Source organism: Barbus barbus (assembly GCF_936440315.1).
Source record: "Barbus barbus genome assembly, chromosome: 46".
NCBI classification, from domain to species: domain Eukaryota; kingdom Metazoa; phylum Chordata; class Actinopteri; order Cypriniformes; family Cyprinidae; genus Barbus; species Barbus barbus.
In genome coordinates this window covers 3,237,058-3,259,989 of record NC_136724.1, presented here as the reverse complement: position 1 = coordinate 3,259,989, position 22,932 = coordinate 3,237,058, and the positions used below count along the sequence as shown (strand labels likewise).

General features: G+C 37.1%; 1 protein-coding gene across 3 annotated transcripts in view; it reads left to right on the top strand.

Moving 5' to 3' along the window:
- sugct (succinyl-CoA:glutarate-CoA transferase) overlaps positions 1-22,932 on the top strand; it is a 108,640-nt gene that overhangs the window by 37,396 nt on the left and 48,312 nt on the right. Inside the window, exons 10-12 of one of the 3 annotated variants that reach the window (XM_079409618.1) lie at positions 1,328-1,399; positions 1,562-1,659; positions 3,169-3,271. In XM_079409618.1, coding sequence (XP_079265744.1) covers positions 1,328-1,399; positions 1,562-1,659; positions 3,169-3,271 — 273 coding nt within the window. Of the gene's footprint in view, positions 1-1,327; positions 1,400-1,531; positions 1,660-3,168; positions 3,386-22,932 lie in introns of those variants that run through there. The other 2 variants (XM_079409617.1, XM_079409619.1) reach the window with 2 other exon arrangements.

Genomic DNA, 22,932 nt, shown 5'->3' with positions numbered 1-22,932 from the left:
ACTCTAAGACGAAGCTGGAGCGGATGCGTTTGCTCTGTGTGTATTCGCCTTCCTGCTGTTTCCTGGACTCCCCCAGGCATGTGACCTCTTGGCCCGTGCTTGATTTATTCATTTGAAATCATTTAATCTGATGGGCTACATTTTGTCAAAACACTGTCTCATTAACTGTGGTCCGTGCACTTTGTTTCTTGTTCGACCTATTGTACTGCCAGGGGGCACCAGAATAAACACACATAGAGCGAAGCGCTTGTGCTAAGAGAGGCTGCTGCGATGAATGCACGCTTTGTTCTAAGGTGTGCTGCTGTGGCCAAAAGACGATTAGCGATGTCTTGATTTACTCATGCACATAGTCCAATGGAAGCTGATGGATTGCATTTGAGAAGGTCACGTTAGTTGAACTTTGGGCCCGTCTGCTCTTCACGAGATGCTGTCGAGACAAAAATGGGAATTATCTGTGACTATGTGTTTTTTTGAGGGTTCGATGGAATGGATGGATCAGCGTCTCTGCAGGGAGCACGGACCCACAAAGTTCAATTTGTGAGCCTGATCTTTCGCTGAAAGCTTTTCCCTCAAACCTCTAATGTGCATATTGAAAATTCTGATTCACCCCAGAGGATTTGACACAACTTGAGTTGTACAGGTCATTGAGAAGCACAAAACATCTCTAATATTTCCCTCAAGGCAAAACATTGCAGGCAAATTCATACAATTTTGAGTTTTTGGGCTATTTTGCTTCCATAACTTCATCCTGAATAGTGGAAAGAAAACATCCAAAATACACATTTATGCGTTTATTTTATTGCACTTTATGCAGAATTCTTATGATTTCAGTTACATATCTTTAAAAGCCATTTTCTCAAAATGAACATTTCTCCTGCTGGGTCAGAAATCTCCACTTCAGCAGCAGTTACACACACCGAATTTTCTGTGTTATTCCTATCTATAATCTGAAGGTTTTTACAGAGTACTTGTACTCTTATTAATCAACTGAAGAAGTATTAGGGGATATAAGTGTAAAGGGGATAAGTTCATCTGTAAATTAATATTGTGCCATCATCATTTTCCTCGTGTTGTTAAAAATCTGTATGATAAAACTATTTTGTAAAAACTCATTTAAATTGACCATAATAAACTCCTGTCATAGTTGCCGGTTTAATGTTGTGAAGTTGAATACTGCATGGTTGCGTTAGTCCTAAATTTAATTATATCAACGTTTCCAATGTTGTCGTTCTGTTTATGTCAGTTGGTGTGTGAGGTTTTTCTTTATTACTTACACAGTTTAGCTGGCAGTCTGCTCTGTATACTTATTAAATCTCTATGTTTGCAGGGTTTCAAGACCAAAGATGGATATTTGATTGTGGCAGCGGGAAACGACCAGCAATTTATGAAAGTGTGCAAAGTAAGCAGTACTCCAAATACGCATATTAATAAATCTAACTAAGCTTTATTTGTACATTTCAGTCACAGTCATATTTTATAGCCGTGTGCATTTATTTTGACTGATGGGAAAAGGCTTCACATTTCCTAACAGTTCTGTCATCGAACGTGTCTGTTTGCCAAGGTTCTGAGCATGAATGGCCTGGCAGAAAGCCCAAAGTACAAAAGCAACAAGTTAAGAGTTCAGCACCGCAAAGAGCTGCTGCAGATTCTGTCCGAGAGGTAAGCGTCCTTTCCTTTAAAGTCAACATGAAATCTAAACCAAACCTGTGTGTTGTGCACTATTCATCTGTCCACATTGTTTTAGACGGTAAATGTTTGAGGAAATAATGTCTTTTTAATGAAATGACCTTTTTTCCCCACTGGTTAAAGGGTCAATGACAAATGAGTGTTCGATATAAAATAAAAAATGTATTAAAAATATAGTTTAAAACTTGTGGAGTTCTTAGTAGTTAATTCATGTAGTTTTTATTTATTTATTTAATTTAAAATGTAATAATATTTTAAGGACTAAAATATTGTGATGTAAAGTTAAAAACACTTTTCATATCTTGAATGTGTATTTATTCATAATTATCAATATAGTTATTTCTGATATTTTAAGACACATTGACGTTCACACACAGTCTTGAGGGTCTCCAGCTCTTTTCTTCTGTTTTGACTTTATTTTTTCTGTTTTGTTTTATGTTGCTTTTGGTTTGATTTCTTTATTTCTTTGTTGTTTTTTTATTTGTTTGTTGTGTTTTTTTGTTTGGCTTGGCTTTTAATCTTGTTTTTTGTTTTGTTTTTGTTACTGTTGTTTTGTGTTTTGTTGTTTTTGTTTTGTCATCATTTACTCCCCTTCATACTTCATATGTTTCCAAACTCATATGATGTACTTTCATCTGTATAACTCAAAAGGAGATGCTTTGAAGAATGTTCATGCTGCTCTTTTCTATACAATGATTGTAAATGGGGCTGTCGAGGATGCAAAAGCACCATAAAAGCTCATGTGCTATATTTATAGTCTTGGAAAAGCCATAGGAATGTTTCATGTGAGACTAAAATTTAAGACCGTATACGCTGAAAGTCTTCTGCACCTTTACCATCTTAATCAAAATTAAAATGATTAAGATGCACCATTTCCGATTAATGCTGATTACATTTTTTATATATGCCGGAGAAATAGCAAACAAAATCGCAAACCAAAGATGTTCCTTGTCTCTGCTTTTTTCCTTGTCACAACCTAATTTTCAGTTTCTGATGCATTTTGTGGTCAACGTCTGAGAATTGTGAAAACATTCTATTAAGAAACCAAATTAATGGTTTTTGGCATTGGAACATTTTGTTCGCATACCATGCTCTTGGCAACAATGGGACTCTTGTGTGCAAAAGATCTACCAAATCGGTACAAAATTCAAACGGCATATTCTGTCTGGGTGAATCAGCATCAGTCACCAAAGACCAAGACATGGTATGTGAGAGCATGTTTACAATATGAGAGAACTTAAATGTTTACAGTGTTGCTCGAAAGAGAAGCCGGATTAACTTTCATTATAGTGGGCGTATTAACTGAAATCTTTCAAAGTGTGTTGGTGGTTTTACACAGTGTTGTTGTCCTGAAGGGACAGGGAGAGGACATGGCTTGCAATGTGATTTGCATTTCAGCTCATGCTATCGTGTCCGTGCCCCGTTTTCCAGCACCCTCCCTTCTGTTCCTTCTCAGACCTTCATTCAGGCCTCTGTCCTCAGGTTCATGCAGGAGACGACTGGAGAGTGGTTGAGGCTCTTTGAAGGCACCGGTGTCCCCTGTGGCCCTATTAACAACATTCAGCAGGTGTTCGCCAACCCTCAGGTTAGTTTGAGGTCACATCAGTGATTTTAAAACAGTGGCGGCCCAACTCGGTGCAAACAGTTGTATTTGAAATGATCAGTCTATAATTTTAATGGTAGGTTTATTTGAACAGTGAAAAAAAAATAATAAAAAAAAATCCAGAAAACAAATGAGTCAAATAAGTATTTGACCCCTTCGCAAAACATGACTTAGTACTTTGTGGCAAACCCTTGTTGGCAATCACAGAGGTCAGACGTTTCTTGTAGTTGACCACCAGGTTTGCACACATCTCTGGAGGGATTTTGTCCCACTCCTCTTTGCAGATCCTCTCCAAGTCATTAAGGTTTTGAGGCTGATATTTGACAACTCGAACCTTCAGCTCCCTCCACAGAGTTTCTATGGGATGAAGGTCTGGAGACTGACTAGGCCACTCCAGGACCTTAATGTGCTTCTTCTTGAGCCACTCCTTTGTTGCCTCGTTGCCCGTGGCTTAAAAACAACCCCAAAACATAATGTTTCCACCTCCATGTTTGACGGTGGGGATGGTGTTCTTGGGGTCATAGGCAGCATTCCTCCTCCTCCAAACACGGCGAGTTGAGTTGATGCCAAAGAGCTGGATTTTGGTCACATCTCACCACAACACTTTCACCCAGTTCTCCTCTGAATCATTGGCAGACTTCAGACGGGCTGTACATGTGCTTTCTTGAGCAGGGGGACCTTGCGGGCGCTGCAGGATTTCAGTCCTTCACGGCGTAGTGTGTTGTTTTCTTGGTGACTATGGTCCCAGCTGCCTTGAGATCATTGACAAGATCCTCCTGTGTAGTTCTGGGCTGATTCCTCACTGCTCTCATGATCATTGAAACTCCACGAGGTGAGATCTCGCATGGAGCCCCAGTCCGATGGAGATTGACAGTTATTTTGTTTCTTCTATTTGCGAATAATCGCACCAACTGTTGTCACCTTCTCACCAAGATGCTTGACGGTGGTCTTGTAGCCCATTTCAGCCTTGTGTAGGTCTACAATCTTATCCCTGTCATCCTTGGACAGCTCTTTGGTCTTTTCAGCTCTCTTTGGTGGAGAGTTTCGAGTCTGATTGATTGATTGCTTCTGTGGACAGGTTGTCTTTTATACAGGTAACAAACTGAGCTTAGGAGCATTCCCTTTAAGAGAGTGTTCCTAATCTCAGCTCCTTACCTGTATAAAAGACACCTACAGGAGCCGCAAATCTTGCTGATTGATAGGGGATCAAATACTTATTTCACTCATTAAAATGCAAATCAATTTATAACTTTTTTGAAATGAGTTTTTTGTTGTTATTCTGTCTCTCACTGTTCAAATAAACCTACCATTAAAATTATAGACTGATCATTTCTTTGTCAGTGGGCAAACATACAAAATCAGCAGAGGATCAAAGGGGATCAGCACAGAATCCTTTTTTTTTTTTTTTTTTTTTAATTTTTAGATTTGGCTTTTGTCCGTTCGTTATATTTTCGGTACAGCACAACATAAATTGCTTAATAAAAAAAAAAAAATTAAACAACGGTTTAACAAACGGCTGAACAAATTGCTCTTTCTTTAAATAAATTCAATTGTAAATAAAAATCTACCTCAAGCTCTAAATTGTAGGGAGCCCTTTTACATTAATATAAGGTTACAATTAACAACACAGCCCAAACTTAAATTCAATTACTATTTATTTTTTGCTATAATAATCTACAAAAAAAAAAAAAAAAAAAAAATGCAAACATATAAATTGCTTATAAATTATCTTCTAAATAATACAATTTCTATTTGTTGTTGAAGTATAATAATTTACAGAGTCATAACTTGTTTCATAAAATATTTATTTAAGCACATTAAATAATTAAGGCTAACAGTTACTAGTCACTAACAGATAAAGTATATATAATGAAGTATAGTCTAATACTTCACAAAACGCTTCATTTCTGTAGCAAATAACGAGCTGTAGACACTGATGACTTGCCTGAGGTAAATGAAATGCTACATGGCATTTTGTTTGCAAGCTGTTTTATTGATGTCTTTCCAATTAGTTGAAACACTAATTGAGTGATTACATGAGGCATGAGATGTTCATTCATGTTTATTTTGCGTTAAAACTAGTAATACAGAGGAAGGGACGAATGCTCAATCGTGCTCCACGCTACCGTTAGAACTCAGGCGTTATACGCCGATCTGTCACGTTACATCAAAGTTACGCCAAAATGGCGTTTATTGTCTGTCATACATATGTACCAAACCGAACATTTTCAGTATGAATACGTGTACCATTACACCCCTATATAGTTAGTTTAGAGCAGTAAAAGAGAGATAGACATCATTTTTTCTTAATATATAATTTACATACATTTTCTGAACTTATTGACAAAAAATAATCCAACTTTCCATAAATGTGTAATAAAAAGCAATATTCCAAGTCATAATCTTTTATTTGGTAAAGCGTTTTGTCACACAAATGCTAGTTCTTGGGAAAAAAGTATTTTTTTAGTGGCAAAGTGAGACTTTGAACAGCTTGACTATTGTCAGGCTACTGAAACATGCACAGTAGGTAAGTTAGTAGCATGTCTTCTTAGCTACTTAGTTCCTCCCCTGGGAGTCCATACATACAGAGTTACACCATAAAGTGTAATAGATTGTCTGGTAGTACCTATTGAATGACCCCGAAAAATAAGTGTCCACTGTTATTGCAGAGATTGCTTAAAAACAAGATCATTTCTTTGATCAACATCAGTAGCTAATAAAGTGAAAAGTGAAACACTCTCATATGTACAGGCCCCTAGAGCAAGGAATTTAACACTGCTGCAATTTGAACCCGATTTTGTGCACCAACGATGCAGAAGTTCCCGTGCTCACATACACACACTAATGTTTAATTCCTACCACATGTTGTAACAGAGAGTGCATGCACTTAAAGATCCCATCAGCGCACCGAGGCTCTCGCTCTACCACATCATATAACCAGAATTAGCAGCTATTGTTTTTGTCTGTGTTGATTCGAAACACTCATTGAACCTCTAGTGAGGCTATCAATATTTAATTCTCCCTATGCGGTTAGCTATATTTAGCCTTTCACGATCACTTTTACTCAAAGAATTTGAAAACATATTAGTCATTCATAGTTACGTAATCAAAGGCAGTTAAAGTCTCTACATCTGCCAAAGTACAAGAGAACATGCCATGTGTTAAATATAGAAAAATATCAGCAAGAACATATTTCTCTCAACACAATCTGACAGATTACCACTGTAACCACACCACATCATTATCTGTTTTATGATGCATAGAAATTCTAAAATGTATTGAATTATGGCATGTTGTCTGGTTATACAAAAATAAACTCATTAGTTTCATTTTTCAGCTAACAGTGTGTTTGAAAATTATTTTTATCATTTTGTCCGAAACGTCATGAACATTCACACAGTGTCATTTTCACCACACATCAAATCATGTTGTGTTTGAGGCAAATGACATTTTGAAACGTTGGAATAAAAAGCTGTTTAGCTAATACACACACACACACACACAAATCGGGTTTCCATGTTATATGGGTTCATTCCATAAAATGAATGGAATTCACAATTCTCAGCACTGAATTTTTATACTGTAAAAAACTTTTTCGACAACTTTTTTCAACACTGCATTTTTTTATTTTTAGAAAACGTAATAAATTTCAGAAAATAATAAATAAATAAATAATACTAAATATACAAAATTAAATAATGTTTTCACCCTTTTTGCATAATTTGACAAAAGTACAACTCATTTCATGTACAGTATGTCACTAACTTTTATTGACTTTATTGGGGTAAAGTTGATGTTTGTGGTGGAAAAGGTGTCATTTGTTTAAAATTTGTTAAAAATGTCAGCTAATCAGTTCTAAAATGCAATTCAAATTTTCTTTGGATTTTGTAAGTATAGGTAAAAAAAAAAAAAGAGTAAAAAGTATAAAAAAATAAATTATGGCATGATACAAGATATTTATGTATGTATGTAGAATATTCATATAACAAAACGGGAAAGGAATGCAATTGAAGACACACTTCACTTTTTTTGCTTTTGCCTTTTTTTGTCAACATTACCACAGACATTACCTACATATAACAAGAAATGTATAAACATCTTATACACAACTTATGTCTTCTCTTTTGACATAAGAGATCAACCTGGCCTCATTTGCAGTTATTGCACCATTTAGGTTGTCAATCATTGTCAGTGTAGTTCTCTACTATTTAGCAGATGCTATTGCAGTGTACCAGGGTCATTCCCCCTGGAGTAACATGAGGTTAAGTGCCTTGTTTAACAGCAAAATTGGAATAATTTTTCAACTCTCGTGGGATTTGAAACTTTCAGTTGCAAGCCATCTATTTAATTAATCATATAATAATCATCTACAATATTACAACAATGTTGTAATAAAATGGGATAATGGATTAATTTTCATGAAATTGGGTTGTTTAACCCTAAAATAGTCTCAGCATTCAGTTTTTTTTAAACTGGTCAGCGCATCTATAAGGATTTTGTCCTGTGTCTGGACGTCCATCAGAAGACATACAGCACATCTCGCGTCCATATCATCTGAGAAACGCCCGGCACAATCGCGTCCTGGTGAACTTTTGACTGCCGAAGCTGTTATTTCCATCTGGAGATCATATCTGTCACAAATCACAAAACACAAATCTGTTAGCCATTGCTCCTTTTGACCAAATGGAACCAAAAACATCCAGCGTTCACTGGAGAAATCAGCAGTAGTTGCAAGGGCACGGAGGAAATTAGCCGACAGACGTGAAGAGCGAGCAAAGGAGATGATTCAGGAGAAGGGACAGCTGCACATGTACTGCACAGAAAGCCAGATGGAGAGGATATGGATGGGAAGGTTAGTATTAGAGCAAGATAGAGTGGGTGATATTAAGACTTAGTGGACGAGGAGGGGCGCTACGACAAGACAAATGAGGAAAGCAGATGGAATATGGGTAGCGCGGTCAATGAATTTCATGCTGCGCTTCCATAGGAAGCACAAGGTCATGTGGCCTGATTAACTGATCTGTAGTGCTTGAACATCAGTAGGGTTTATCTTCACTTTTGACCAGAGAAGGAAACCTAGCCCGGTTGATAAATCAGCCGTTTTTCAGGTGACCTTCATCCATAACTTTAGTCTGTTGAAACACTATAATTCAGTGCTCTTTCTTCTTCACGAAGCATAACTTCAACTTTTCCTGTTTGTCTTGTCATCTACCTTTTCTGAAGGAGGAAAAGTTACCAAGTGTCCTCTTTTTGCACGAACATCATTCAAGATTTCTTTCTAGGAACTTTTGGAAACCTCTAAAAGGCCTACTGGGGATTAGTCTCTGACAGACAGCAGAAGGTCTGGACTCCATCACAGCATTTATCGGCCCAACAGGCCATCTGACTGACATGTAAAGCAACTAGTCAGTGTTCATTTTGTTCAGTGCTGTGTTTAGGGCCAGTGTCGGCCTTACCTAAGCGGTATAAGTGGTTGCATCGGGCCCCTGTGGCCACCAGGGGGCGCCGTGCCAGGGGTTCAGACGTAATGCCTGGTAATAATAACTGATAAAGTGTGCTTGTGTCAGTGCATTGATGTTTGAAAATGAAGAGGTGGCACTATCAGGGCAGCGTTTCCTAAAAGCATCTTAAGCCTAAGTTGATCGTAGCTCCATTGGTGGCAATGGGTCTATGGTGTTCTTAGGCTTATGTTGCTTTTGGGAAACGCAGCCCTGTCTGGTGCAGAGAAGAGGCAAAATAGGAATTTTGAATGTTGAAATGGAGGTTTAATTCAGCATTCGCACACGCTTTGAAGACACTATGTTAGTATAACAACAGTGTCAGTGTGGTGTGCTGTTATCGTGGGCACTTCAAAATAAAAGTTCTAAAATTATTTTAGAACATGTATTAGCTGCTTTTCCATCGACCACTTACATTTTACAACTGCGTGTTTGCTGCATGAAAATTTGGTCTGATTTTCACATTGATCTGAACAAAAACAGTAGACAGGCTGATTAAAAATGCTAATTCTCACTCTGACAGTATGTGGCGCTTATAAAACAGCAGAAATGCAGCGGTTACAATGGTTACCCCTGTACACAATTCAATAGTACAGTTTTCAAACAGTCATTTTTGTATTCGTTTTGGTGTTTATCAAACAACTCAAAATACTTTTCCATCATTTCTTTACACGTATACATTTTTGCATTTTAATCTGGACTAAAACATACCAGCCCAGAAAAGAGCTAATACTCTTATTATTATTATTAATAATAATATGTTGTTCTCTATTGTAATTTTCCTAACCCGTTGGCAGGTGTTTTTGCTTCATCAAAGCATTAGTTTCACTACATTTTGATGCATTTCTCTGAAAGTGATGGTTAAACTTTTACAATTTTTAGCTTGCTTAATAAGAAACTATATCTTAGTGGAGGCCCCTTTGAAAAAGGTGTCCCTGTTTAGGGGTGTTAAATTGAACCAGTAATCCATTCAGTCAAGAATGTCGTCTTCATGAGTCCGTGCCGTGAACTTTACGTACTTTTGAAAATCCAGTGTTTAGTTGATCCTGATAAACGCTCATTGTCACAGTTGTAAACATGATGGCTTTCTTCTATGAGGGAATTTGGTGTCAGGACTGCTTTGTTTCTAGGCGACTGATAAAAAACGTGACATGCACTTCTCCCGAAAGTCCTATAGAATTCAACCAATCAGATGATGACTTCCAGAAGCGTTTTGTGTGCCATTATATGCATCAGTCATTCAGCCAGCGGTCTGTGGACATGATGCCTGAAGCTGAGACTAGATGATGGCTGTATTTGAATTTAATTGCAACATTCGTTAACATTTAAGTGCTCACTGTCCTTCTATTAAAGTTCTCACTTGATTGTGATACACAAATAAACAATGTTCTACATCAATGGAAACTAATAAACCACACAGATCTATCTCTGTTCTAAATGGGATTTGAAGTCGGTTTTTGGGTATTGAAGAAATTATCCAGGCATGCACGGATGAGAACTTTTGGTTAAGTCGCTCGTTTTCATCTTCCATTGGTCTTTTGAAGCATGTTTGGGTTTCGGTAAAATTACTAAAGCTTAATTTGTAGCTCATTGAATGTTGGGGAAAAAAACGAATAGCGAGAGTGTTGTTAGGCGTCTCAGACTGTCTGTAGAGTTTCCGTCGTCATTTTTTTTGATGGAACTCTATTGTGATCAAACAAGTGGAAAAATCCCTGTTGAACCATTTGAACTTTTTCAATGATATTTACTGGCCCCGTTTCCAGTTTCCAGTGACGTTTGCTTGACGTTCAAGTTATTCCTCAATGCTCCCCATGCGCACAGTATCATCTTGCTCATACTTCATTTTCAAGAATCACATCCGTGACAGTCGGGTTATGTTTTGGTCTGGAGCTATTGGCGGTCAATCTTGGTCCCCAGTTGCTGCCTGAATGTAGCAAAAATGTGCAGGTTATCGCCCGTTTCACCGCCGAGCCACACACCTGGACTAGGTCCGGTGAAAAATTAATATTAATATTGGATATTTCCAGAGCATCATTCCTGTCATATCAGGTGCCAGGCCCAGATGTTGGATTTGGACAAAATTGCTCCCAGATGTGAGCATGGCTGAATGCTGAGCATTCACACGAATGAAAAAATTTCTGGATACTCTGGATACTGGAGTCTCTTCCTTTTTTGAGATTCCAAGCCGAACCGAATAACTGAATGTTACTGTTGTGTTTGAGTGTGTGCATGTGTGAATGAAACCCTGTTTATCTGAATCTTGTTTGAACTGTACAGTGAGTCTAAACCTTAGTTTGTTCCAACAATCCACGGAAGGCTCAGAGTGAAATCCACACCGCCCTGATCTCCAGCTTGTTGTGACTTATGAAGTCAAGCTATCATTTTTTTAAATCTTTGGTCTACCATTTTTTGTTCAATACTAGGAGAAATACATGACTGATAGACCATGGTAAATAGTAGGGCTGGGCGATATGACGATATAATCATATATCGACGATGTCTCGTAAGTATCGCGATGTCAGGTAACAGACGATTATCGACATCATCAGGAAAAAAAAATGACAAATGATAAACCTAGTAAGTTGCAAAAAATATTTTACACAGCCCCATAGTCACCATACAGCATGCAAGAATGAAATAATTCAATAGGAGGGTTGCGAATTCTAAAAGCTATTCCAATTTTGGAAATAAGATCAGATGCTTAAGGTCAGGAATCAAATTACTTGTTATAAAATTAAATTTAGATTCTGCTTCTCGATTCCTGCATGCACATTTTTTGTGATTTCAAAAGATTCAACTGCAAGAAGACGAAATAGAACTCACTTCTGCACTCGGGCGCTGTTTTCGGTGCAGAGCACACACACACACACACACACACACACACACACACACACACGAAAGCCACCTCTTATATACGCGAACACTGGACTGAGCTCTCTTTCTCACATTCTTACACATTCGAATGGACAAATACACACAAAATTATATCCAAATATCCCATAAATATAATGGGTTATGTCTTAAGTGAACGTAAAGAGGGTGTATTGGATCCGTGCATTGACAGCAGTCGCTGCCGCCAGTCATTAATGTTAAGTAAAGAAAATCTGACTGAATCACTTTTGTAACCTCAGTTTATATTTTATTTGACTACTGTAACAATGTGCATCAGTGTATGCGATTATTTTGGAGATGCGTTCCAGTATAATTTACCCTTATTTAGGGTAAGGCCTATTCTATTTTGATCTCCAGTTTAATCAAAGTTAAACAGAAAAAAAGACTAACAGTAACTGCATGTGTTTGAATATTTATTTTAACAGACTGTATAATGATGAAAAACCACACACATGACAGTTATAATTAAAATACGCAAATTCCTTCACAGCCTATTCACACAGTGCCCTATTTTTATAGATTTTTTTAAACAGTGTATACATTATAATTATGCTTAATTAAGCTGAGATATAGCACTATAAATTCTTAATTCATTCAAACGGATGAAGACATTATAGGCTACTCTGCTCGCCCCTCAACATGCACAAATTCAGAGATTCGGCAACCTAACACTGAATATTATATTTTGGGCGTTGTATTTTGATTAATACAATAAAAATGATAAAAACTAAAATACAAAACTAAAATTTAAAATTACCCCTTGTTCTAAATAAATCAGTTATTTTTATTTTGTTAAAAACAGGCCAAAAGAGACCTCTGAACAAGGCTACCAGGAAAAAAAAAATATATATATATATATTTTTTTAATCTCTGCATGGACTTTAGTCATACATGATAAATATCAAATAACTTATAGCTTGACTACAAGTTTAAAGCAGCGCTACAACTATTATAATCAAGGAAATTTGAAATTATTATACCATCGTGAAATTTGTCTAATGCCAAAGAGAAAGATCGGAAAACAGGCATATTTATTCAAGACATTACTAAATGACATCAACATGCATTTATCATTCTTACAATCACCGCCAGAATGTCCAACTTCACCATGATGAGCTTAAAATTGGGTTCTATTATTTTTCCTCAACAGTTCTTCTCACAAAACGAAATTAATTTCAAACACAAATTTGATAAGAATAGTGTAAATTATTAGCAACACCAACATAACAGCAAAGCTAATGTTTTCTGTTAGTTTAAGCACAAACTAAGAAAAGTATTACCAAACTTTAACGTGGCAATAATTAAGAGCAAACTGAATATGGAGCGTGTTTATGGTGCATGTCGACAATGTTCTCTTAGCGGGAGCCGGGCCTGGTGGAGGTGGGGCTTAGGTAGACGATATTATTGGATATCGTGATATTTTTTAAGGCGATTATCGATATTTTTGACATATCTCCCAGCCCTAGTAAATAGCTTCATGTTCTGTATCATTCAACTTTGTGCATTTTTCGCTTTCACCATGCTAAGATATAATGCTCATCAGGCACTAATAGGGTGCAAAGTATATCTTTTCCGTTTGTTGAAAAACCTGCTAAACTCTTACTAGGTCAAATTAAATATTATACAAGCTGTTTAGTTTAATATTTTCTATGAGGTTTGTAATTTTTGTCCCAATGTTTGGTGAAAATTTAAATGTAATATAAATCAAAATGCACAGATTTTCCTATGAGCTTTTTTCTAGCAATGAAAATTCATAAACATCATGATTACACAGACAAGTAACAGGGATGCAAATTTAGAACTTTGTTGTTTGGCACCAAATACTGTATTTCTCATTAATTAAAATAAAATTAATACATTTAATAATTGAATTTAACACTGCAACCTGCAGTTTTCCTATAATAATTTATTATTATTATGCACTTTATTTTACAGTCATGTTCCCCATGTACATACTATGTACTTATTGAAGTAATTACAATAACTGGGTAATATCTAGGTACCATCCCTAAACCTGCCCCATGTAGTTACCTTATATTACCAGTACTTTCTTAGGTATGTACATTGTAAGTACACGTACTGTAAAATAAAGTGAAGCCATTATTATTATTATATTCAAGTTATTATATAATTAAATGTATTTCTAAATACTAAAATTGTAATTAAAATAGTAATATTTCTGATGTTGTTTAATATTTTTTATTTAGTAATATAATAATAATCATAATAGTTATTATTAGTCATATTGATATATAAGCACATAATTTTGCATCCCTAACAAGCACAACAAACCTGGTGTTATTTATAATTTTTAGTTTGTTTGTTTTAAAAATTACTTTTGAAATCATTTTTAACCAGAAAAAAAATTATAATGCATGTAACTAAATATAAATTCAGCCAATAATGTAAAAATGATGAGATGTTGTATGATCCTTGTTGTTGGTTACAGCCACAATGATTAAGACTTGTGACGTGATACAGGACAAATCATCATTTTAAGGAGGGATATGGACGTGCTGTTTAAAACTAGATACTTATCCTGTTAGATTAATTTTATATTTGATATTTAATATCTTGGATAATGTCATTTTCTAACAAAACATCTGTGACTTGTGTCTCAGTTACTTGGGACACCAAAGTGTATTTGTGAAAACCGCCAAGAAGCTACAGACACTTTTATGAATAGAAATAAATGCAATGCCTAAATGACAACATTTGCTGAGGAAAAAAAATGAAGTGTGACTCAGAGGATTGAATTCTGACCTTTAGTTTTCCTCAAATACATCTCTCCGTGATTTTCGAGTGGACGTGGAAATGTTGGAGTAAACCAGCTGCAAACAATAACAGATAATTACCGACCTTGGTGTTGTCTCACAGCAGAGTTTCCACTGAATGTTTGCAAGTACAGGGATGTTTCCGGGCCCCGTGGACCTTCAAATGCACCCAAATGAGTGAAGAGCCAAGCAGTGGAGCTTAAACAGATGTTGCAGGAACGAACGCCGTTGCTGCAGTAATTGGTCCAGTCACGTGAGAAGCTCCAGTAAGTTTGGATAGTCTCTGTCACTGTAATGTTTGAGTAATGGAGGTTATTCTGAAAGCCGACTCCAGTTGTTCTTTTCTGGCTGAAGACTCGAGGATGTTCCCCATTGTTATTGCCTAGGGCCCTTGTGAAAATGATGGACCCGTGTACTGTAACTAGATAGTTCAACACACACACTGCTTGGATCCTAATCCACATGATGAACTTAATTTCTTACAAACTGTTTTGCTATTCTTGGAGCTGGTATTTACAATGAATGAGTGCAGAAACAGTTGGAGTGAAGTTCACTGCTGTTTTCTGGTGGAAGACAATTGGAAATTTTGAGTAACCTCAAAAGACCTTAAACGTTTGTGTAACTGACTCATTCGGTTAAGTATGGAATTATGTCGTTGAGGTATTCAGAAAAGACAAGCTGATCGATTATATAAAATTGTTGGTTTATATATATTATATAAATTATAATGACTTGTAAAAATTGAATTTTTTAAAAAGTGATTAAAATACTTTTCTCATTTCCTCTCAATTCATGAATGCTTTTTGAATAGTAAAATGGCAAAACTTGTTTGCAGTTTGCTAGTTTAAAGGTTAAAGGGGTCATCGGATGCCTATTTTCCACAAGTTTATATGATTCTTTAGGGTCTTAATGAAAAGTCTATAACATACTTTGGTTAAAATTTCAATGTTAGTGTAAAACAAGTCCCTTTTTACCTTGCCAAAAAACAGCTCTGCAGAAATCAACCCGTTTTTTGCATGTTGCTTTAAATGCTAATGAGCTCTGCTGACCCCGCCCCTCTCTTCTGTGGGCTGACGAACCGTGCTCTGAGAGACTGTTTACTTATCAAGCCGTGAAACTTGATAACTATTAGGAATAGTGATTGCAAAGATTCATAAAAAAACCTTATCTCTTTTAACTTAAACCTCACTTAAACCTCATTTCTTCTGTAGGTGAGGCTGGATCACGAATGATTCGCGTGAACAGATGCATTTAGGTAGATCGGGTGGCGCATTCTCTTCACAAACAAACGTAATCCACTGCATCTTCAGCGGCTCAGATGTCGGGAGTAAATGATGACTGCTATGTTCATTATTACATCCAACAACAAAACACCTCAATCACTTAGGAGCCATTCTTGTCTTCCCCTGCACCGGAGTCGACATACTGGCGGTCGGAGTGTTACAGCTCACTCAGGGCAGGTCTAAGGTAAGACGGTGGTGGCAATCAACAATCGTGGGAGCGGACTTGAGAAAGGAAGCTGAGAACGGCTTGATTTGAGAAAGGGGATATTATTTTTAGGGATTAAATAAAAACCACTGGGTGGATTTTTATCTTTATAGGTTAGATGTTTACACACACTGCCAACATACATTTATGTTCAAACAACATGTAAGAGTGAGTTTAGCATCCGATGACCCCTTTAAGTTACCGCACTCTTTCCTACTTTGATTTGTAACACATTTAAATGACTGGTTTTATCATCAGCTTGGATAACCTCAGACGTTCTCATCACAAGAGTAGCAGTAATGCAATGACAAAGGAGGACAGACATTTTCCTTTGTGTTGCAGTCAATAAATGTCTGGATCTTAGTCTAGATGATACTTCCATGAGATTTTGGTTTATGGTTGGAGTTATTTCTCTTGGACAGTTCGGCTAGCAAGAATAAACAGGGGTAACAGAAATTATTGGAGCGGTTGTGTGAATGTCAAGGAAAGGGCTGGTGTAAATTACAACGTGAATTCCCAAGCCTCTGATTTTCCCAAGGTCTTCATCCAAAGTCCACCCATCTTTGATATTTTTGTATAGAGTAACCACCTGTGGGATAAAAAAAAACAGTTGATTTACAAATTCCGCTGATAAGTATAAATCGAAGTAATTGCAAATCTGCCGAAGTCAGTCAAACAAGACGTGATCATTTATTTTCTTCGCAAATATTTCAGTTCACACAATCGCCTGCTTCCGCAATCACAACTTTTCTTTTCATCCTTGGCAGTACATTGGTATGCATAATACGGTGTCAAATTCTTCCCCGTAATCCTTCATTCGCACGTCTTGGAGGAAGTTGTAGAGTCTCGAATGGAACGTCATGTATTCTGAGTTTGAGCTGGCTGAGCATTAAACCCTGTCAGTTGGTGCTGTGATTCCCGACAGCATGCGCCGCTCTCCACCCCGTCCTCTCTGAATCACTGTACCGTATTCTCTGACCGGCCAGCGGACTGTTTGCTTGATTTCTTTGGGATTAAGCTCCCCGGGAGCGGAGTGAATGAAAGGCAAGAGTGTGATTGTGGTGCATTTTTCACATGAACAGTGCAATGGGATCCACCCGGTGGTCATAGTCAATTAAACTAAACAGCTGTTGAGTGGAATGAGCTTCACTAAGAGTGTATTGTACAAGTGGACATCTGGCCTGCATTAGGGTACTAGCAAAAATGTTAAACTAAGCAGCGAGTTGCGTTTCCAAACGAATGCGCTTCCAAATGAGGATCAGAGAGAACGTCATAAATGAAAATCAGTGTGGCTGAATCACTTCGATGGGGGTGGCCAGATTGCATGACTTACTGCTAGACTGACCTTTTACCCAGTGTCTGGTACCACACGTACAAATATTTTATAATTTAAAGGAAAAGTTGGCATTCCAAACCCATAAATGTTATTTTGTCTGTGGAACAAAAAGGTGTGAACGCAGCTTTTTTTCCGTGCAGCGGTGCTGCATTCCACACAGGGCCTAAAACTAACATTTTACTACATCTGCCAATGGCTGGGGACTAGAGAAAATATACTGATAAATATTTTTATTGGCCGTAAAACGGCATTATCTCATTAAAAAACAGGTAGCAATAAGATATGTTTAACCATTTTTTTCTATTATTATTATTGAATCAAATTATAATAATTAAATCAATAAGGAAATATCATTATGGTCATATTGAACTGTCTGGGAACTTTTTTTAATGAATTTCAACAATGCTAGGGAGCGCAATATGGTTTATGCATTTGGTGCATGTTGCATTTTCATTGTTAGAATTCATTAAAAAAGTTAACAACCAACTGGTTAGCAACACTGTTTCACAAACTCGCCAATACAGATTTTTCCTCGTATTTGGTGCTTGGCAAGTTTTAATTTCAGACCCTTTGTGTAATGAACAAACTAAAACTGAAATCATTATTTTCTTGCTGATGAAGTCATTATTCAGCATTATTCAGTTGGACATCAACAACATCACGCATCATTGACTCTTTTCTTATGACCACACATCATGGTGTTACATATGTGGTAAACCCACAAACATAGGATTTTTTTTGGAATGAAACGGGTCAACTGTTTCTTTGCTACACTAACCATTATACCAGTTCCCTTCATCCTTATATCAAGCGATGTTATAATATTGTATACATTATCATATTGGTTATTGGCTTATATAAAAAAAAAAAAAAAAATCACTTGTTGGATAATTGCATGGTCAAATAAAAAATAGTTTACCAATTGTAGATTTAATCTTCAGCAAATAACAATTTTTTTTAAGTTGCTATTTGTAACTATAAGAATGAAGATACATTTTTCTCATGTTATTTGTAAGTTTTTTTTTCTACATTTTTGCTATGTCACAAAATTATTATAGTACTTAAGTATATAATTATAGTACTTTTATACTATAATTATAGTACTTTTGTAGTAACTTAAAATTTAAAATATAAAACTGACTGGTTTATTCAACGTGTGGATGCTTTGATAATTTGAGTATTGCTTTGTTCTGTTTATTTGCATTTGATACAGTACCTTTTATTGCAGTCAGTTGCAAGTCGTATAGAGTGCTATTTTTATGCCATATGTTGATGCTGTCTGTATACAGCTTTCAAATCATTCACTTATGAGGTGCAATTTAATTTCAGTTAGGATGCTGCTATAGATGTCAGGAGTCACCTCAGTAGGAACAGACCCATTATTGCAGAATTATAAACAAGTAGAAGTACACTTTATAACTTTGTAACTTTATTGAGCCTGTAAGGCTGACCAGCCTGGCAGACACAGAGCAGGTATGTTGTGTACACTGGCATTGAAATTCCCCGTAAATTATATTATATACTGTATATTGCACACACACACACACACACATACGTGTATATATATATATATATATATATATATACTAGGGGTGGCACGGTACACAGATGTCACGGTTCGGTACGTACCTCGGTTCGGGGGTCACGGTTCGATACAATTTCGGTACAACAGGGGAAAAAAAAGACATCTACTTTGCTCAGTTTCTTTTATTTTTATGTGAAAATGCTAAATATTATTACATGTTATATATATAAAATCTGTTTTGTTTTCATTGTGAGTGTACACAAATAAAAGCAGACATTTAACTACAAGCAACAGCACAAATAAAAATACAATAGAGTAAAGATACAAATAAAATAATCAGTGATTTTCAGGGGGTTTTTTAGGTACAGAAATTGAAGTACGATTAAAGTAATCAAAGGTAAAACAGCATTGCATATTTGACTGTATAAATTAAAGATTACTCTTTATTAAAGTTACAAAAGCGATTCAATCAAGAGCAGTGAGTGATTTCTTTGTTGTTGCTGTTTATTTAATATTAACTGTCACTTTAAGAGAAAGCACTGATACTGTACGCCCAGCCGGCTATGTCTGCTATAGGATACTTACCAAGACGGGCATTTTGACAGAATTTTGTGTGAATTTATCCATTAAAACACAATACTTCAGAGAGAGCTTCAAATTTGCGCGCGTTCTGAGGCGCAGGTTTGTGCGCTTCTGATGAGCGCACGCACAAATCTTCTCACTGCGCGCGCGAGCTCGCGTCCTCTGGCTCTTAAATATTTGAGCTGGCAAAGCTTACATGACTTTAGTCTAAACACCGATATCAACGTGTGCTGTTCAGGTCTCACCTGTGCGCGCGCTATCAGCACCCGGGTGATGACGGAATAAATGCTCATATTCCAGCATACGGCACTCGCATTGAACAAGAGTGAATGATTTGTCCACTTATTTTTTTTTTTCTCTTTCTCATCGCTGTTGTTATAATGTACTGGGAAGCCAGAATGCGCATCCATTAACAGAAACATACATTAGCCGAACCCTATTTGTTTTACGTGTTATTTATAACAAACCACATGCGTTGTCAGAATTCAGTTGAACCGCGGTCCTAGCGCGTGCCGAACCGTGTGTGGAGAACCGTGCGGTTCGGGTTTTTTTCCGCGAACCGTGCCACCCCTAATATATACACATACATACAGCGTGTAAGTAACTAGTTCTCTTTCGTTTCTTCTTGTGGTTTAAAATCACTTGAACGTGCAAATTGGCAAATTAATCTGTGAATCACATGCATGCCGAACTGTGAGGTCTGGTCCGTATGTATCATGGATCAACTGTGATCTGCTTAACCCCTAATATATGAGAGATCAGAGCAACCTTTCATTAATTGAACATTTAATTTACATGAAATCATCAATTTGGTACTCCATAGCAATCGCATACAATGAAAATACAGAATAATGAGAACAATCAACTCGCAATAAATAACAATGTCATATCTATACACATTTTTCCCAGAATGTTCTTGCGATCCAGTAGCAACTTTCCACGGCACGATACTGGGTCACGACCCAGTGGTTGGGGACTTCTGGTCTAGGGTTAGCACACATGCTCACACAAGCACATCAAGCTGTCATGCTCGTTTGGGAAACCACGATTCAGGCCCATATTGCATCACATTCCCATTTCTCCTCCCTCTATTTGGACCAAGTAGAGAAGGTCAGATGAATTTGTGCTTTGCAGATGCATTTCGTGATTATAATCTTCTCAGAATCAAACACGTATATCTTTTTGCAGTAAAAATGAGTGTACAAATCACCTAGTGTTTTTAAGGCTTAGAGAAATCGAATCCGTCTGGATAGGAATTTCTGTGATTGTAGTGTTGACACTTCTCCTCATTCATTTATGCATTTTATGAATGTCGTAACTTAAGCTAAATTACAATTTTTAAGTTAAGCCTGTTAACCTAAGCTAAATAATACAGTGCCTAGTGCACCTTAATTATTGACATAAAAAAGAAAATGAAATCAACAATCAAGTGTTCATGAACTGCTCAGCAAGGATCATTTCACAAGGCTGAATACCAAAATCAATAATTTCAGAGATGATGTAAAAGCATCTCCTGATGCATTGTGATATGGAATAATTTGTGCCTTTTTGACTTGTGGGAGGACATTTATAAGTCCGAATGGCCCCCAAACGTCCTGCCATCATCTGAGGGTGAGGAAGGAGGAAACCGTGCTCTGAAAGTAAACTTTGTACGTCTACACGGTTCCATAAATGTCACTACACATGTGCTGGAAGGCTTTTTGATATGCCCCTTTTGATATGCCTCCAGCGGTCATGGATGCTTTGCTCTGAATCTGTACTTGTCCTCAAGCCATCACATCAACTTCCTCTCGGTCAGACCTTCCAGAATAGGAGGGTCTTCCTTTAATGGTCCTGGATGATGGTGTGGACAGCACAGCTGTGCACGTCTTCATATGATGAGCTGCAGGTGGAGATATTCAACTGATGATCATCCTCCTGGCTGCGCCCGTAACCTAAAGCAGCTGCCCAGTCAGTCAATGACTTCTCAGGCAGCGTTTTTTTGGTACGAGGCACGTCCTATGGATGCTGCTTTCAGACCGACTTCCAAAATTCCATAACGTCATGTCTGATGATCTAAAATGAATTCTAGTGCACACTGGTTTCTCTTTCAAAGCCTTCATAAACCAGGGATGTGTGGGAAGGCCTGAGACGATGGAAAGGGAAGAAGGAGCAGCTCTTCCTCTACTTAAGATGTTAATGATGGGATGGACTGAGAAGGGGAGCTGATTTATGGGGTGTCCTTCCTGTTACCTGCCCTGTATGGCCATGGGGCCCCTAGAGGTGAGGAGCAGAGGCGAGTAATGGCCGTCAAAAACATATGATACCCTCCCGGAGCAGTGGCCCGAGCTTAATGAACTCCCGAATGAGAATCTGGTCAGTCATGAGACTCTTTGCTGGCACAGAATCCTCTCAAATGTCCGTGTTTATCTGCTTATTTGGAGCTCAAACCATCTGTAACAAATGAAGGGCGTTCATAAGACTGCAAAGTGTGTGTCCAATATTTTCACCTCAAATGCTACATCATGAGATCTTCACATGTGAGAAATAAGTCAACCGCCCCTAGGGTGGAATCTTATCAACTTTTCTGTGATCCAAATGTTGCGGCATCAGAAGAGGGTTTTGATACTTCAAGCTAATGAATTGGCAGAATTTTAAAAGTCCAGAATTTGAGATTGTTTTTTTCTGGTACAGAGTATTTCAAGAGTTGAGGTGCTGCAGTTATTTTCAACAGCTGTTTCCCCACTCCTTTGAAATAGGTTATTTGCACAGTAGGCCTCTGGCATTCTTCAAAGTCTGTAATACATTTTTACATAAATACAGAATTCAATTACAGAGAACACGTGCATCATGTAGGTGAGTAATGATTGACTCAGACTATGGCCACATCCGCACATAAACAAACAAACTTCTATAATAAAAATGAATTTGTCACTGTTCTTGTCATACAAAGTTCATACAGCAACACGCATTGCATTACACTCTGCGATTGCGCTGTTACTGAAAAAAAAAAAGTACTTCTTGATAAAACATATGAAACTAAATTATTATAAAAATAAGTAGGATTGTGAAGGTCTGTTTACATCATGCATTTTTTGCATTAAATTCAGTTTTTAATTTCTGACAGTAGGTGGTGCTTACAGTAAAGCAGAAATATCCCATTTACCCTGGTACAAAAACCACTGCACAACTTTCTGTTCTGATCATCAGCTGATCAAAAGTTTAAAACCATAGCCTTAAAAAGTTAAAATCTGCACAAAAATATGGCTTTCATGTCATAGTCTTCCTGATGGCAAAGGCAAAAAGGCTTTCTGTCTTTGAACGTGGCAGAATTGTTGAGCCGCACAAGCAAGGACGCACCATCACTACCGAGGTTGGACACAGTAAGACACTCATTTTAAATTTCTTAAAAGATCCTGAGCGTTATGGGACAAAAAAGTCAAGTTAATTGTCAAGTGACAAGACAAAAAACAAGACTATCTTTGAAAAAAGTGCATAATGTTTAATATAATGTTTGTTAAACCATATACAATTACGTTGCTTAAACAGTTAGAAACAACAAGCATCAT